This window comes from Populus euphratica, unplaced genomic scaffold (assembly GCF_000495115.2).
Source record: "Populus euphratica unplaced genomic scaffold, PopEup_1.0 scaffold24.1, whole genome shotgun sequence".
NCBI classification, from domain to species: domain Eukaryota; kingdom Viridiplantae; phylum Streptophyta; class Magnoliopsida; order Malpighiales; family Salicaceae; genus Populus; species Populus euphratica.
In genome coordinates, this window is record NW_011499893.1 from 931,851 (window position 1) to 948,988 (window position 17,138).

The 17,138-nt window shown below is 35.1% G+C and overlaps 3 protein-coding genes across 8 annotated transcripts; 1 reads left to right on the top strand and 2 right to left on the bottom strand.

Moving 5' to 3' along the window:
* The first annotated feature begins 2,074 nt into the window (after positions 1-2,074).
* LOC105131629 (putative pectinesterase/pectinesterase inhibitor 24) lies at positions 2,075-4,060 on the top strand. Its single transcript, XM_011034678.1, has 2 exons — positions 2,075-3,107; positions 3,245-4,060. Exons 1-2 carry the CDS (start codon positions 2,075-2,077, stop codon positions 3,919-3,921), a joined length of 1,710 nt encoding a protein of 569 aa, XP_011032980.1. The 3' UTR covers positions 3,922-4,060.
* Positions 4,061-4,103: 43 nt separating this feature from the next.
* LOC105131628 (probable pectinesterase/pectinesterase inhibitor 25) lies at positions 4,104-8,200 on the bottom strand. The gene is made up of 3 exons (XM_011034677.1): positions 7,460-8,200; positions 5,111-5,465; positions 4,104-4,952 (listed from the first exon to the last, which is right to left on the bottom strand). The coding sequence occupies exons 1-3, from the start codon at positions 8,129-8,131 to the stop codon at positions 4,246-4,248; spliced, it is 1,734 nt and encodes a 577-aa protein (XP_011032979.1). The 5' UTR covers positions 8,132-8,200; the 3' UTR covers positions 4,104-4,245.
* Positions 8,201-10,836: 2,636 nt separating this feature from the next.
* On the bottom strand, positions 10,837-15,369 carry LOC105131630 (type I inositol 1,4,5-trisphosphate 5-phosphatase CVP2-like). 6 transcript variants are annotated; one of them, XM_011034681.1, is made up of 11 exons: positions 15,222-15,369; positions 14,570-14,632; positions 14,255-14,330; positions 13,562-13,646; positions 13,327-13,431; positions 12,664-13,192; positions 12,348-12,541; positions 12,115-12,223; positions 11,564-11,712; positions 11,228-11,479; positions 10,837-11,127 (listed from the first exon to the last, which is right to left on the bottom strand). In XM_011034681.1, the coding sequence occupies exons 2-10, from the start codon at positions 14,600-14,602 to the stop codon at positions 11,275-11,277; spliced, it is 1,485 nt and encodes a 494-aa protein (XP_011032983.1). In that variant the 5' UTR covers positions 14,603-14,632; positions 15,222-15,369; the 3' UTR covers positions 10,837-11,127; positions 11,228-11,274. The 6 variants fall into 6 exon arrangements, with proteins under 6 accessions (XP_011032983.1, XP_011032981.1, XP_011032982.1 ...); XM_011034679.1 differs by having other exon boundaries at positions 10,837-11,142; XM_011034680.1 differs by lacking the exon at positions 15,222-15,369 and adding an exon at positions 14,996-15,194 and having other exon boundaries at positions 10,837-11,142.
* Between the last annotated feature and the right edge of the window lie 1,769 nt (positions 15,370-17,138).

Sequence of the window (17,138 nt, forward strand, 5' to 3'; positions counted from 1 at the left end):
TGCAATATATGGATGCCACCCGTAGTTCTTGAAACGCTGTGTTTTTAGGTCTGGCTCGCCCTCTCGATTCCATTTGGATAAGTGTTGCCGCGGGACTTTACTTGGATATAATAATAATAATAATAATAAATTCTAGAAGTGATGAAATTCCACCGTAAAGTTTATTTTTTTTAAATTCAAAATAATATTATTTTAATTTTAATTAATATTTAAATAGCATAGTTTTAATCAACTCAAATCAAGCCATTCAATCATTTACTTGAATCCTTAACCTGGACATGGATCAAATAGGGTTCAATAATTTTAATCTGGAACCATCCCTTTATTGCTGTGTGAAAGTGCATGGAGTTTGCATTTACTAGAACTTTGGGGTTTAGAGTGGAAATAATAATTTGTTATTGATTCAGTTAATTAAGTATTTGCACTATCCATTCCAATTAATTAAGTATAGTTTTTTATTAATATCATCACCTGTTTCATTTTTTTTTTAATTCGGTTGGATGGGATTTTATTAATAATTTCACCTATATATATATATTTTAAAAAATCTAACCCAAGTAAAGCAAAGCCATACTTAACAACACTATCCCCGACACTTTGGTACAATAGACGATAAAAATCCTCTGCCTCAAAATTCATATTATTATCCCACGAACGATACCATACCATGGTTATAAATTATAATAACGTAACATTATTAAACAAACATTTTAAAATATCTTTCACAAACTTATAAAATCGAGGGGGATACTTTATTGTTTGTTTCCTAATGGTAGTTCATTTTGGCATTGATAATGGCTGTAAAGCTAGGGCCTAGGTGATAAGGTCAACAACTATGCTGATGCTTGGCAGAGTATTGCCAGCTTCGAAGGATGAGAAAATATCAAGCATTGTGTTTATCCGAAGTTCAGGAGGCTTTCATCCAAGTAATTGCTTGTATCTATCATTGGAAAAATAAAAAAAAAATTAGGATATGGCCTGTTCCTATGAATTGGGTCACTAGAGATGAAAGGGGCCTTATATGCAAGGAAGGTCAACCACTCGTGGGCTGCTTTCTCTTTGTTTTCAACAGAACATCCCCAGGCTAACATTTAGCTATTCCCCTTTTCTTTTTTTTCTTTTTCTTTTTTTTAACAAATACATATTCTTTTAGATAAAAAATAAAATAAATCTATCTCATTTAGAGAACCAATTTAATCTATCTAAAAAGTTTTTATTTAAAAATATATATTAAAAAATAATATAAATTATATTTTAAAATTTCACCTAATAACTTAAGATTTGTAGGTTGAATTCATTTTTTGACAATCTTTAAAATAGTTTGAAATGAATTTATATATTTTAAAATATGAAATAATAATATATCTTCTTTGTCTTAATTATATATGTATTTTATACTATGAGATATTTACTAAATGCTATCGTATATAAATATATCTACTCAACTACTATTTATTTTGATTTCAATTTGCAGTGAAATTTATATATTAAAAAATTAAATTAAAAATACATAATAATTTATTTTGATATATTTAAACTATCAGAACTCAAAATGATACATTTATAAAATATGGAATGGAATATATAATTTAGAGTTAAAAAAAGCTGAACACTCTATTGCTCAAGAAATTATTTTGAGTTTCTTGATCAGAATGGAATGCTTCAAAATACAAGTTGATTTTTTTAAAAAATTATTCATTGATACAATTAGGTTGGTGATTAACAAAGGTAAATAACCTAAACAATGTAAGGATCATTGTTTAAAACTAGGAGTTTTTTTTTATTTTAAAAGCACACCATGGCTCTATAATGTTTGAGCAATGTCAAGGAGAACAAGAAGCGTTGCCGTTGCATTTGCAGCCTGGTATTTGGCTGCACAAGAAAACGTTAAGGGCATAGCTTGTTATGCTTCAACATGAGAAGCACTCCCAACATTTTCAACTTCGCAAAAAGTCCCCTAGTGCCTTGCACGTACAACGATGCTACCATTTTTTATGCTAACATACAAAAGCCTGCCCCCCCACCATTCCTTGCATCATAAACAACACAACAGCAACAACAAAGGGTGCTAAACATGTCTTCTGTCAAAGCCTATGGCAAACTTGACGAGGCCGAGCAAGCACGGCTCGAGGCTCGTCGAAGAACCCGCAAAAGAATCACCATCATAAGCCTTTCTTCAATACTTCTTGTTGCCATTGTTTTTGCTGCTGTGGTGGGGACTCGTGCTTCTAGTGGAAACTCAAACAAGGGTGGAGCTGATAAGTCACTTTCCACATCAGTCAAAGCTGTTTGTGATGTCACATTGTATAAGGATTCTTGTTACAATAACCTTGCTCCTGTGGCTAAGCCAGACCAGCTCCAACCCGAGGAGCTTTTCAAATTGGCAATCCAAGTGGCCAAGAATGAATTGTCAAAAGCCTCTCAGCATTTCTCTAAGGATGGAGGGGTGCTTTACAATGGCGTCAAGGATAATATGACAATTACAGCCTTGGAAAATTGCCAAGAGCTTTTGAGTTTGGCATTGGACCATCTTGATAACTCAATATTGGAAGCAGGTCATGGTGTCAGTGTGATTGATATTGTGGATGATCTAAGAACTTGGCTGAGTACTTCAGGCACTTGCTATCAAACATGCATTGATGGCCTTTTGGAGACAAAATTAAAGGCTACTGCTAATGATTATCTCAAGAGTTCAAGTGAATTGACTAGCAATAGCCTGGCAATCATCACTTGGATTTCCAAGGTTGCAAGCTCAGTGAACATCCATAGGCGCTTATTGAATGACGAAGACCAAGAGATGCCCAAGTGGCTGCATCCAGAAGCTCGTAAACTGCTTCAGAGTTCAGATTTGAACAAGGCTGATGCTATCGTGGCTCAAGATGGGTCTGGAAAGTACAAAAGAATCACTGATGCCCTCAAAGATGTTCCTGAAAAAAGCCAGAAGAGGTATGTGATCTACGTGAAGAAAGGGATTTATTTCGAAAATGTTCGTATCGAGAAGAAGCAATGGAATGTCACGATGATTGGTGACGGAATGAATGCAACAATTGTATCTGCGAGCCTGAACGTTGTCGACGGAACTCCTACATTCTCAACTACAACATTTGGCAAGTCCTTATTCTTGTCCCACTCAGTACTAATCCTCCTATATTGGTTGCGTGCTAACCAAAATTTAGCTATGGCGACAGAGGTTAGAAACTTAGAATTAGCTAAATGGCTGACAATCATTTTCCTTTTTCTGCAGCTGTGTTTGGGAGGGGATTCATTGCTAGAGATATGGGGTTCCGTAACACAGCCGGTGCAATCAAGCATCAAGCAGTGGCCTTGATGTCAAATGCTGATATGTCGGCCTTTTACAGATGCAGCATGGATGCTTTTCAGGACACTCTCTACACACATGCGAATCGGCAATTCTACCGTGAATGCAACATTTATGGAACAGTTGATTTTATCTTTGGAAACTCAGCTGTTGTCATTCAAAACAGCAACATACTACCCAGGAAACCCATGGAAGGCCAACAGAACACCATCACTGCACAAGGCAGGATTGACCCTAATCAAAATACCGGAATTTCAATTCAAAACTGTACCATCTTGCCTTATGGGGACTTGAGTTCTGTCAAGACTTACCTTGGCCGACCTTGGAAGAATTACTCAACAACTGTATTCATGCGTTCGATGATGGGGAGCTTGACCGACCCTGCTGGATGGCTGCCATGGACAGGAGATACAGCACCTCCTACCATATTCTACGCTGAATTTAAGAATTTCGGGCCTGGTGCTTCAACAAAGAACAGGGTTAAATGGAAGGGCTTGAAAACCATTACCAATAAACAAGCTAGTAAATTTACAGTGAAGGCATTCATCCAGGGAGAGGGGTGGCTCAAAGGCACTGGTATTAGCTACAAACCTGGTCTCTGACAGTGATACGTATCGCAGAGAACATTTCCTTTTTTGTGTTCCTTTCATGTTTCTGTTCCCTTTATGTTGTTTTCCTATACCATTTTTTGTCAATACTTTTTACCTTGCAAGGTTGATTGATTGTAAGTTAAGTTTGAAACAAGACTACAATCTCAAACAATGAAATTTATTGGCTACATAAGTTACTGCTAAATACCATATATTTTATTAATTTGATCAGACAGTCCTTACAATCTGCCTTATCACTGAATAACAAGAAATCCAGGAAGTGTCGACTCGAGAAGAATGAAAAATATTGTGAAGCAATAAGGTCCCTATTTATAATCAAAGTAGTCCTCCAGAGAAGGGTATGTCAGTGTAAGGCAACCAAATATCACCCGTTGTTAAATTGTAGACAGTAAAATTCGCAGCTTGCGTAGCATTCATCAGATTATAACCAGGCCATTTCACTCTCCTGCTAGTGTTTGCACCAGGCCCATAATTCTGAAACTCACCATAGTAAATAGTGTCTAATCCAACAGTTCCATTCCATTCTAGCCATCCAGCTGGCTGAATCAGCTCTCCGATATACGATTGCATGATCACAGTTCTAGAGTACACCTTCCAAGGTCGCCCCAAAAAGTTCGAAGTGGAGTTCCTGCCTGTCGAGTTCTTGTCCATAGCCAAATCAGGTGCAGCCTCAATTGTGCAATTTTGAATGGAGATCCCAGTATTTTGGTTTGGATCAGTACGGCCTTGCGCAGTGAATGCATTCTTCTGGTTAAGCAATGGCTTGCGAGCATATAAATTGCAGTTCTGGAAGACAGCAGCAGCATTTCCGAAAATGAAATCTACAGTTCCATATATATCACATTCCCTGTAGAATTGCCTCAAGGAATGCACATAAAGAGTATCCTGATAGCCTTCAAAGCTGCACCGGTAAAAAGTGGAGAGATCAGCATTGTTCCTCAGAGCTACTGCTTGGTGCTTCTGAGGACCTGCCGTGTTCCTGAACGTCATGTATACTCCCACAAATCGCTCCCCAGAAACAGCTGCAGCATAAAATCGAAATTCGTCAGGACCTTAAACATCAGTGGGAATTTAGTCTTCAATTATAAATTGAGGTTGTATTTGGTTAATATCTCAAGACAGAAAATATAGATACAGAAGAGGCAAGAGCAACCAAACAGCAAAGCGGTCATTCTCTCACCAAAAGTGGAAGAATTAAAGGTTGTCCAGCCATCAACTACACTATGGTTTCCCGTGATGACGGTCCGATTAATCCCTTCTCCAATCATCATTATGTTCTTCTTCTTTTTGGGAACAACAACATACTCCTCATAAATCCCCTCTCTAACAAATATTACAAAGTAGCCATCTTCAGGTTTTGAACTGTTCGGAGCAAATGCAATGGCATCTGTAATGGTTGTAAAGTTGTCATCACCATAAGGGCCAACAATCACTGAATCATTAAGAAGAATCCCGTCGTCAGCATCGCCAGAAAGGATGCGTTCTTCCCTGTGGCAATTGCTTGATTTATGGCAGGATGCTGTTTTCTTTAGAGCCTGCAAATCATGGGTTCATCAGTTTCTTCATCTATACAAGTAATTAAAATCAGAAACACAATTAATTAGTGTCCAATCCAAGGCCATTTTTTCTTTTCTTGTCCTTCTCGGCTGAACCATATAAATTATTGAGAGTCCATTATAAGTCTATACATCGATACTAAATCTCTTTATATAATTTTTTAGTTTAAATAATAGAGTATCATTATCTATGATACTACATCTCTTATCAAACATGAAGGAAGAACAAAATATCTTTATATAATTTTTTTTCCTGATCTGAAACCCGAAGTGATAATAAAAAAGAAGGCCCACGGATTCAAAATAGCAAGGGGGTATATATAATTAATTCTACGCTATTGATTATAATTTATAAACGGATCTCCCATAATTTAATTATTGTGTAAAGAGTTGACTTTAAGAAAATTCAAAGATGCATTTAGATACACAAACACGTGACATCCTCTGGCAGTAGCGTGCTTGTTCTCTCAAATAATTGACTAAAATAGTTGACCAACACGTGAAGGAAACCTTTTCCCCCAAGCATCACACTACAATTATTTTCCAAGCTCTTCTACTTGTCTCTACGCAATTTTATTTTATTTGTTATTAATTATAATTTGTAGTTAATTGTAATTTATTATTAAAGACAGCAATAAGACATCCATTAAATCCTCTAGCCTCAGATTCTGTCTGCTATATTCATATATAGTAATTTCTTTCGCAATATTATTTATAATTTATTTCTTGTAGCCAGAACTAGATGCCCTCTAATGCCATTTGTGATTTGGTAATCTTGCAAGGTTTAAAGAAATCCGAAATGCTTTTAGAATAGAATTTTTATTTTTTATTTTTATTTTTACTAGAAAAAGCTTCGAGCAGCATGAAGAATATATATATAAAGATTCCCTAGAGCTTAGAGAATTTCTTTATAAAAACAATTTTATATAATAATAATAATAAATCACATCAATGAATCAATTAAGTGTCTATAGCGTTTTTTAAAAGTATTTTTAAAAATGTATTATAATATTTTTTATTTACAAAATAGACTTTTTAAATGTACATAAACACTATATATATATATATAAGGATTTAAGCTTGGAGTAAGTAGCTAGATCATGAGTTGCCAAACTTCAAATTTTCAAAAGGTGAGTGAAGATCACACGTAGACATCCCATGCCATATGGACTCAATTTTGATTTTAATACTGGCTACAAAAATTGTTGGGTCTAGCAATTTGGTCCTGCGCAAACAGTTGTATTGCAAGCCCAATTTGCTGGGCATTGACTACCGTAAAGTGGCTACTGGCTAGTCTTCCAAGTGTACTGGTCATTTTACTAGTGTATATACAGACATTAACTTATTTGACCGGGTATATACTTCATTTTTAAACCAGTATTTTTAAAAAAAGTTTTATTTTTTTTTGTTTTAAATTATTTTTTTTTAATTTTTTTCAGATATCAAAAATAAATTTTAAAAATAAAAATATATTATTTTAATATATTCTTAAATAAAAAAATAATTTAAAAAACAACTACCTATAAACATGCTATTAGGCCCCACATGGGGAAGTGGCTGGCCTTTTCTTTTACTCAGTTCTATCGCGTCACACGAGGAATGTTAGTTAGGATCTGCTCAAGTTTAGGAATACTTTTAATTAATGTTTGCCTGCACCAAGAGCGGCCATCTGAGCCACAGTGTAGACTGTATTCCTTGGTTTGCGTATGCATTAATTTTTCTCCTAAATCACTAGGTTAATGTTCTAGTATTACAGCTCAATCTAGAAAGCTGTGAGGCTCCATGGCCTCAGCCAAGTGTTTTTTTTCTTCTTCTTGTTTTCTCCCCTTTGTTAATAGCCTAAGCTAAGCTTAGGTCCAAGCGAGATTTCATAGAGTTAGACTTGACCAAGATAGACCAGTACCCTTGTTTTCAAAATAATCACATAAATCGATCATAAACAGTTGCTAGCAAGAGGAAGAATTTCATGATACCTTGATAAGAGTTTCCAGTGGTTCACGAACCCCCTTCCTCAAGATTCCACGATGATGAGACCCTTTTCTTCCCTTGTTCTTCTTCAAATTCTTCCCCAGTGAATGTGTGACCAAAGCTAGAGAGACACTGTACAATTGAGTGCCATTAGAGAGAGGCACAGACAGAGCACTGGCAATGCTGCTCTTGGACTGAACCAACCCGTCGTAGCAAGATTGTTGGTTGGTCACTACCCCACTGAGCAAACTCTTGACTCTCTCAACCAGCACATCGTTCATTGACGCGGCTGATTTCAACTCGCTAGATATGGTCTCAAAGTAGTCCACGTTGAGTTCCATGAGCTCATGGCAATCTTGCAAAGCACCAAACTCTTCATGGGTCATCTTGGAACGTTGGTTTTTGTGCGTTAAGTGATAGTTTATCGCTTTAGACAATCTTTTTGCTTGTTTATGGCATTGTTTGACTGAAAACTTGCTGTACTCATAAGGGTTCGAAGAAGATGAAGGGAATGTTTTTAAGATTGAACGACAAAGCTTAGGATAGAGGGTGGATTTGCATGCATCGGAAGGCGATTGTGGTGGTACCGGTGGTGGTGGAGATTGAGAGGAGATTAACAAAGGTGAAAAGATGGAAAGAAAGGCAAAGAAGAGAAACAAGAATGGTGGGTGTTGCATCTTGACTTAATGTCTACAAATTAAGTGTTTGCAAGTGAAGAGAAAGGCATGGCATACATGGGCTTTAAATAGAGAGGGAAAACGCGTTATAATTATTGGAGGCAGGGGAAGGTGGCGTTTGTTTGTGGGATTTGAAGAAATATATTTATTTTAGGTTAGGGATGTGTTTGGAACTTGCTAAGAAAGGCAGCATTCACTTGATGAAAAAATAGGGTTACGTAGCTATTGAACTCATGATTTTTTTAATGGCAGTCATGTGAGTCCGTTCAAATCACTAAAACTGGACTCAGTTGGCTCACAAAACCAAACAGTTTTTTTAGGCTGGAATTCTTACTGGAGCACATGAATGGTTGAATCTTTGAATGGGACTCGTATGTTTGCGGAGAAAGGCTAATCACATTGACTACAGCATTATCATATGGCTTTGCAATCCCTGTTCTCATCTCCTTCTCCTTTCATTATTATAACATAAGTTAAATAATATAGAAAAATCATCAAAAAAAATTTATTGTAAATTATAATAATAATCTCATTTTATTTTTTTATGATATATTTCTTTGGTTATTTGTTTTTTTCCTTAACAATTAAACTGTTTGGGTGTATTTAGTACTAAATTTTAAAAGTATTTTTAAAAAAGTTTAAATATTTTTTTAAAATTAATATATTTTTAAATTATTTTAATGTGCTGATCTTAATAATAATTTTTAAAAAATATTATTAATATATTTTTTATATGAAACACACTTTAAAAAATAATTATAATCATATTTTTAAATACATATAAATATATTAATTATTATTATTGTTATTATTAATAATAATAAATTTAATTATAATAAGTTTGCCTGACTCAAATTTACTTTAAGCATATTAAATTTAAATAATTTTTAATATTTTTTTAATTTAAAAAAATAATATTAGACCGCATGATAATTTAATATTTACTGTTGTTTTAGCCATTGCTGATCCAGCTAGGATCAGGCTGAGGGAGGTTACAGTTCAGAGCCTGACTTGGGCGGGTTTTTTCAAGTACAAGCTCCCAGGTTCAGAGCCAAGCTCATCTTAGCACCTTACCTTTAGGACAAAGTTTTATAAGGGACATGTCGTCAGAAAAGTACATGATAATTCAATTTAAAGTTCATTTAGTTCACATCATTAATATATACACCTCCTCTATCCACCCTCTTAAATTCTCTAATGGAATCCAGATTTAAGAGGGAAATCACCAGCAGAACAATGACTTGGTAGGACAGCAAATTAAGAGGAAACATGGTGGCCAAATTGAAGAAGTAAAATTAAGCTTGAAGAATGGTGGTTTATTTCTGATGCTTTAAAATTGAAAGGTCGTAACTCCCAAGTTCCTAACTTCAGTAATTGATGACTACCTCAATGAAAGCACTTTTCATCTATGCTAGGCTAGGCACTTCCTTGGTAATAGACAGTTACTGTAGATAAAATGGATCAAGAATCCAATCACAAGAACTACTCACCTAACTTCGGGGTTAGGCTTATTAAAGTTAATGTTATTAAATTTAAATGATTTGAAAGTTTATTCAATAGTTTATTAATTCATAGTATAGTCTTAAATCTAAGTGATTGAGGAATTTATTTGATAGCTTATTGACCTATAAAATAGCTCAAATTAGACTTATCAAAGTTAATGTTATTAAATTATCTAGGTAGTGGTCAAGTGGTAAATACTTGAAATTAAGGAATTTGTTTTCTTTGTGATTTTATATTCAAGTCCTTAGTTGCTCATATGATAACTACTGAAGATTTACATGATTGTTAATTTCAGAGCCCGTGAGATTAGTCGTGATATATGCAAGCTGACTCGGACCACGTTAATTTAAAAAAAAAAGAAGCTAATGTTGTTAAATCTAAATGATTCGAAAGTTTATGTATGACTTAATTAAATTCAGATGAGATTCATTTACGTAGTCTAAGCTAAATTTACCAAAGTTAATATTGTTAAATCTAAGTGATTAAAAAATTTATTTAATAGTTTATTGACCCATAGAATAGCCTTAATAATGTTAAATCTAAATGATTGGGAAGTTTATTTGATAGCTTATTCAACTATAGAATAGCTCAAACTAGACTTACCAAAGTTAATGTTATTAAACTATCTAGGTAGTGGCCAAATGGTAAGGACTTGGGATGAAGGAATTTGCTTCCTTTGTGATCTCATGTTCAAATACTTAGTTGCTCATATGATAACTATTGAAAGTTTACATAATCGTTAACTTTGAAACCCGTGAGATTAGTCATGATACATACAAGCTGGCCCGGGCCATGTTAATTTAAAAAAAAAAAGAAGTTAATGTTGTTAAATCTAAGTGATTCGAAAGTTTATTTATAACTTAATTAAATTCAGATGAGATTCATTTAGTGAATTTTAAGGTATTGTTTTAATTTTTATTTGTAGTAATTTTTTTAATTTAAAATAATAATATTTTTATTTTTTAAATTCTAGAACAATATTATTTTATGATAGACCAAGATTAACCACCAACTTATAAATTAACTTAATTAATTTACAACAATGTAAGTGTCTAATAACTATGTATAAATCACTTACCTTCATCTCATCCTGGCAAGCGCGTGCGCGCGCACACAAAGAAGCAGCATCCATGAGTATAAAACATGCCATTTTGTAAACTTGGCATTCTTTGGCAAACACACACACGCGTAAAGAAGCAGCATCCATGAGTATAAAACATGTCATTTCCAAAGCAAACTTGGCATTCTTTAGCAAAACATTTGCTCCCGAAAAACTACAGTAGAATATGCTTTCTAGCTAGGAGCTTCAACTATGATGATTTTAGAATATTTCTTAAAGTATCATATCAGCAAGGAAAAGCTTCTCACACCACCAATCGCAGAAGACTCTAAATATCATTTTACTGCAAGAATATCATGCATGCTTTCCTTCTAAATATTTCGATATAAATGGCAAAATTTAGTTGCCTCTTATGTCTTCTAGCAGCTACAGTCAGTTTATCGGTACCCTGTCCGCGGAAAAGAAGGTTAGGCAACATAGTATGGAGAGCTCGTGATGAAAGCAAAAGCAGTTAGAACTGTTGGAGAACTCACCATTATGAATCAAAACAATCATCAAACACTGTACACGAACTCGCTTGTTATCTTCTTGTTAGAGGCAAGCACTCTTCACTTGCAACTCTCATGTTAAAGCCTGATAATGCCTTTATTAATCCATCATTATTAGTAACTCGTACGCCTACCATGAATGTTGCGCATACCGGCCGGTGGTCGGAAAACCTGGACTCTCCACGTACGTAAGATATTTGACGAATCCCATCTCCATACCAAAGAATTCTATCACACCTGCAATTTTGTTTAACTATTCAACTTTTTTGTAATTTTTTTTTTCATTTCAGTAATATAAGTGTAGGTTTTTTCTGAATATACCATGCTGGAGTTCTTCTTTTCTTTTGTGTTTCGATGGTCTCTCCAGCGTAAATGTCTGAGTTATAGGAGTATTTGTACGTTGGCGCGAAGTAGATCTTTCCCTCTTTCCATCCTCTAAACACTCGCCCTGCTTCCCTCTCAATTTTCAGCTGCCAGAACATGGACCGAATTCAGTTCGAGTGTGCAGCAAAAAGGGAGGAATTAAAGCTCAACACACCTCCGGAGAGAGTAAATACTGTGGCTGTTAGTACAATATGCTGATGTTTCATACAGTAACAAACATTCCTCATGCTTTTTTTCCGTGTTAAGCTCCATATACCATAACATTCTATTGAATAATAATGAACACGTGTTAAGCTCCATATACCATAACATTCTTGTATTCCACCCAGATGGTTTCGGTTTTTTTTCCGTTAAATTACAAAGATTCGCACAAAAAGATAAGGAAAAGATTTGTTCTTCAGTGCTGTAGAGAACAGAATATTTGATGACATTTTCACATTGCATACAACTCCTTCCAGTGTTATTCTATTCAACGTAAAGGAAGGTACCTGATCTTTGTCAAAAAGTTTGTCCCAGTTATACTGCTCCAGAAGCCTTCGAGTCTCGGAGTAGCTCAAAGCTATCCTGTAATTCAAGTCCCCTAACCATATGACCCGACTAGGGCCATCAAAACAGATTTTAAAGAACATAGATGAGTAGAGTATCAAGGGATTCAATTAAGAAAGATTTTCCAACGACAGGATTAGACTATTAATTGTTCAATGATTTCAGAGATGCTTACTCATGTTCCATGATTTTTTCAGGTATCCGACTACATGGAGATTTGCATATCCTTGAAAATTGTGTGTTCTTAATTATCTCTATGACATCCAAATTTCTCCTACGTTCATCTCCTTCTTTCTCTCCCGACGCCAAGTGACTACAAACAAAGCAGAAGCTTGTCTGATGGAAAGACATGCTAACAGATATACACCCCTGCAACCAGAGAATTAAACATGATTTCAAATGAGGAAGGTCTGTGATTCTATCTTGATTTTCAACCATGAACCATGGATAGCTTATGTTCATAAACAATGCATGTCTGTGTCTTAAATTACCTTGTTCCCAAGACAGCCTAAGATCCCACGGCCAACGTTAGAGATTCTCAAATGGCTTACATGTTGCACAAGCTCCTTCCTGACCCAAACAGTAACAAATATTCCGACCATTTGTTTCCCTGTTATAAGGCTGTACTTCATCTGGTTGGCACTACCTGGATTGGAAATTTCTGAAGATACATAATTGCTAAGTCCATCTTCATCCTCTTCCGAGGAACAGTAATCCTCGGTCATATTTGTTGATGGGGGCCAAACACAGCAATCCCTGCTATACTTCCTTTCCAATATGGGAGAGCAGTTGCAAGTCTTCAGCCTCCGTCGACTCTCAGTCCTGAAAGACTTGCAGACCTTTTTAAGAGAAGGCTTTTGGAAGAGAAGTGAGCTGCAAAGGGGTGATTTTGATCCTCTTGAAGCCACACTATATGTTCTATTCAGTGATTGATTAATTAAAGCCAGCCATTTTGCGGCTGGCTCGCTGTCTTCTGCCACAAGCACATTTCCAGCGTTCAACGGAACAATTTCCTGAAAACTGGCAATCCAAAAAGGAAACAAAATGAAGAGGAAATCAACATACCTTATTTAACTAAAAGAATTTAATATTTTGGTTAATTATCATAAAATTTAAAATACGAAGAACAGCAGGAGAAGGGGGAGAAAGCATACCCTAGGACATATATATCTGATTCATCATGAACCTTAAGAAAATCGTCGAGGTTGAGGCCACTCTGAGGAGATTTCCCTCCGACGTTCCATGTTGCTACGAAAACTCTATGAAGGGAGAAGTTTTCGACCAGAAACTATTAGAGTTTTCATATAAGCAGATACATTGAGATATAAAAAAAAAAGAAAAAAGAAAGGGAGGGACAAAAAAATATCGAAACTAGGATCTTTTGCTTACCTAAATGACTGGACTTGACTGCTTGGCATTGGAGAGCTTAATTGGTGAGAAAAGAGAGAATTGAATGATGGATCAGAAAGTGCTTCTGCAATTGGAAGGAGGAAGATGGAATTTCTAATGAGAAACAATGCAAAAACTTCAAAATTGTTATCGGAAATTGAGGACAAAAAGCGATTTGTGCAAGCAAAACTTGCTTTGAAAGGTACACATCAGTGGTTGCAGAGAAATCCAAGCATTTCTCAAAGTACACCCACTCATCTCAAAGTTAACAGGTACTTAAAAATGAAGGATAGGAGAGACCATCCACCTGGGGTGATTTAGACAGAGAAAAGGCACTCTAGCTTCCATTCTTCCATTGGATAGAGTCCAAAATGAATATGTTCTCAATTTTGAAGCAAATTGCAATGATGCTTTTGTCACTGTCAACCTTTTAACTTTTCTTAACTATGCCTTCCCAACCCTTCATCTTTACACTTTGGACTCGTTTTTTGACTTGCCATGGAAGTCAAAAAACAAATAATAAGAACAGGAGAAAATTATCTGAATCGAGGAAGAAAGAAAATGGAATGAAATCTTCTTAACGAGAAGAAAATTATATCTCTAGGAATCTTCCATTTCCATAAAAACTGAAAAAGAGAGGTTCCTTAACACATCAAGAGAGAAACAATGGTCCCAGGTGATTCATTTACATACCAGATGAATCAAACGAAACTTCCTCTGCCTTCCTCCCTCTTACCTCCCTCTGCAAGAGAAGTTTTCGCAGAAAAGGCTGCAAAACACGGCAAAAAATAACTGTAGACCAGAGAAAGATTGAACAAATAATGTATTCTAAGTGATCAAAAACTGTAGTAAATGCAATAGCCTGTCGTGAAATATGTAAATCTCTCAAAATAAAGAGCATGGTCATCTATTCAATTCTTATGAATCACAGAAAGATTTGAAAAAAACTGCAGAAACAAAGTAGCAGCAAAAGGCAAGGATTAAAAGAACAAATAAACCTAGATTTACCTTCTTGTTCTGGTCTTGATTCTCTAGTGTCATGTCTGAAACTGCTCTATTTTCATCAAAAACCTTCAAAAATATAGTAATTGCATCAGAGTCCATGAATCAGAAATCCCATAAGAATATTGAGGAAAAAACAAAGAAGCGGAGGAGAGATAGGAGTGACAGGGATATAAAAATCATGTCATAGTTAAGGTAATAAATCAATAGGCCGTAAAACAGAGTCAAGAATATCAATCCATCAACAATCAACTGTACCAATCAATGAATTTACCATTAAAGAATAAAAAAATGTGCGGATCCAAAAATTCTGATCATGTCTATATTTTCAACCAAGAAACATTCAACATTCAGCAATGCCAGATGATCCAAAACACAATCAGGCCCAACTACAGAAGCAAACATTCTGTTAAAGCCATGAATTCCATTTACCAGAAAGCAAAGATGACAGTGCTATCACATCCATGGAAAGAGAGAATCGAAGACATAAATAAGAGCTACAACAGAAAGCTGACAGCCCAAATGGGGTTTCCTTGAAATATTCAACTTCCCAAGCAAAAGCGTCCCAGCCAATGAAAACACATGGAAAACTGAGCTGCAAAAGAAAAGGCAAGTAGCCAAGAAAAGAAAAGAAATACTCAAAAGAAAGAAAAGGAACCTGTATATCCTGCTCTAGAACTGAGGAAGGACTATTATCTATCTGTGGTAAGCAAGTATTGAAGTTAACAAAAGGTTTCTCTTTGTTTCTATGATTGATGTACGTGTACTTGGGGTGTCTTCTTTTCTTGATTAAAATATGAGGGCATTCTCAAACCTATTTCAAGCTCTAAATTAGATTTTAACCAGATCGTTAGTGTTAAACATTCAAACAAATTAATTATCCATCAACAACTCAAGGTTAGGTCACAGATATTTTTGTTTAAGAAAAACCAAAATGATATTACTTTAACTTAAAAATTAACAAGTTGAACTAGGTCAACAATCAGCCTGGACAAATGACCAATGGATCAAGTTATTTTTCCTACTTTTATTTGTTTCTTTAACCCGCCTAGGTGAAGGGTTTCACAGCTATACGTCTTTCATTTATCAATATGTTTCATGGTTCTCTCTAGAAAATAAAACGCAAAAGGAAACAGTCAAAAGGGGATGGAATCTTAAATGTCTTTTCAAAACACTAGTTTCTTAGAAAGAAGAAGGAAGAATTCTGCTGGTTTGTTGTTGTTTGTTTTCTCAGAAAGGAAACGGGAAAGTGGACCCCCATGTGAGGGTGTCTCGCCTGCAAAGCAAATCACAAGCCATGCATAGGGCATCATAGAAGAAAGTGACTGTTTTGTGGGGGAGAAAAGTGCTATGGTTTCCTGGCAGATCGGCAGTTCAAAAGTTGGGAAGTGGGTCTTCGCCGTCTACTACTGCCATTCTACAGACAGCATGGATTTCTCTTCTCCTGGACCCAGTTTTGGGACCTGTTACTCTTGGCCTACATGAAGCTAACTTTCCCTAAATACAGCGTTAAGCTAGTCCCCCTCTATAAGCCCTACTACAGTCTTTCAAAAATACTTTTTTTTAAAAAAACAAATATTAGCTAGATATTTTTTAAAAAATATTTTTTAATTATAAAATAAAATTTTTATTTTATTTTTAATATCAATTTATTAAGACCATAAAAAATATTAAAAACTCACGACTTGGATTGGGTATACTTTTTGTGAAATCAATTAGGTTTAAAATTAAAAGAGGTCTTGAGAAATTTTTTTTTGTCAATATATTTTCCTAGATATAGATAATTTATATAAAATTGTTCTTGAAAGGAAATTTAATCTTGATGTGTAAAAGTTAGTCTAAGAATAAGTTGTGGTTAAAGAAATAGATCATAAGTCTCAAAAAACTTATGGAACTAGTTAACAAAATTCTTTTATACTATTATTTTTGAGAAAATCGGAATTGGATTTCTTTGTGAATAATATAAGATTGAGGAAGAGGAAGTAAATAATGATTAGATTTAAAAAAAAATAGTGCGACAATGAAAATAATAAGCAAAAATAATTACAACGGAAATCTTGATATACAAGGGCAATGATGATAAGCAACCCTAGGAAGCAAATAAGGAAGGGAAAAAAAAAGAATCATCAAATGGTAATTGCTCTAAGAATTATTCACTGAGTAATGATTGAGTTAAAATTCCAATCCTGCTTGAATTGATAGTCAAATTCAAGCCCCAAAACCCTGCTTATGAGGGAGCCTAAATACAAGATTGTGCATCGCCAATCATAGCATAAGAAAGATATATATAGCTAGAGAGCATCTTGTGAAGACCCAGATACATGGTCCCAGGGACTGATTTTATGTTTCTAAGATTTGTATACAGTAGCTATTGTTTTCTGGTGTAGCATGCAAACACCAAATCCCTAGAATAGAGGAAGAATGCTTGGTTTCACCGGGGGCAGAGGGCCATAGAGAGACCCTGCTCCCACAGACAACATGTTTAGGGCTTCTATTTCTCGTGTTTCAAAAATTCTGAAACAGTTCTCAATGAGTTATTGTGTGAATCGAAGACCATGCATTTGAGTCTTGTTTT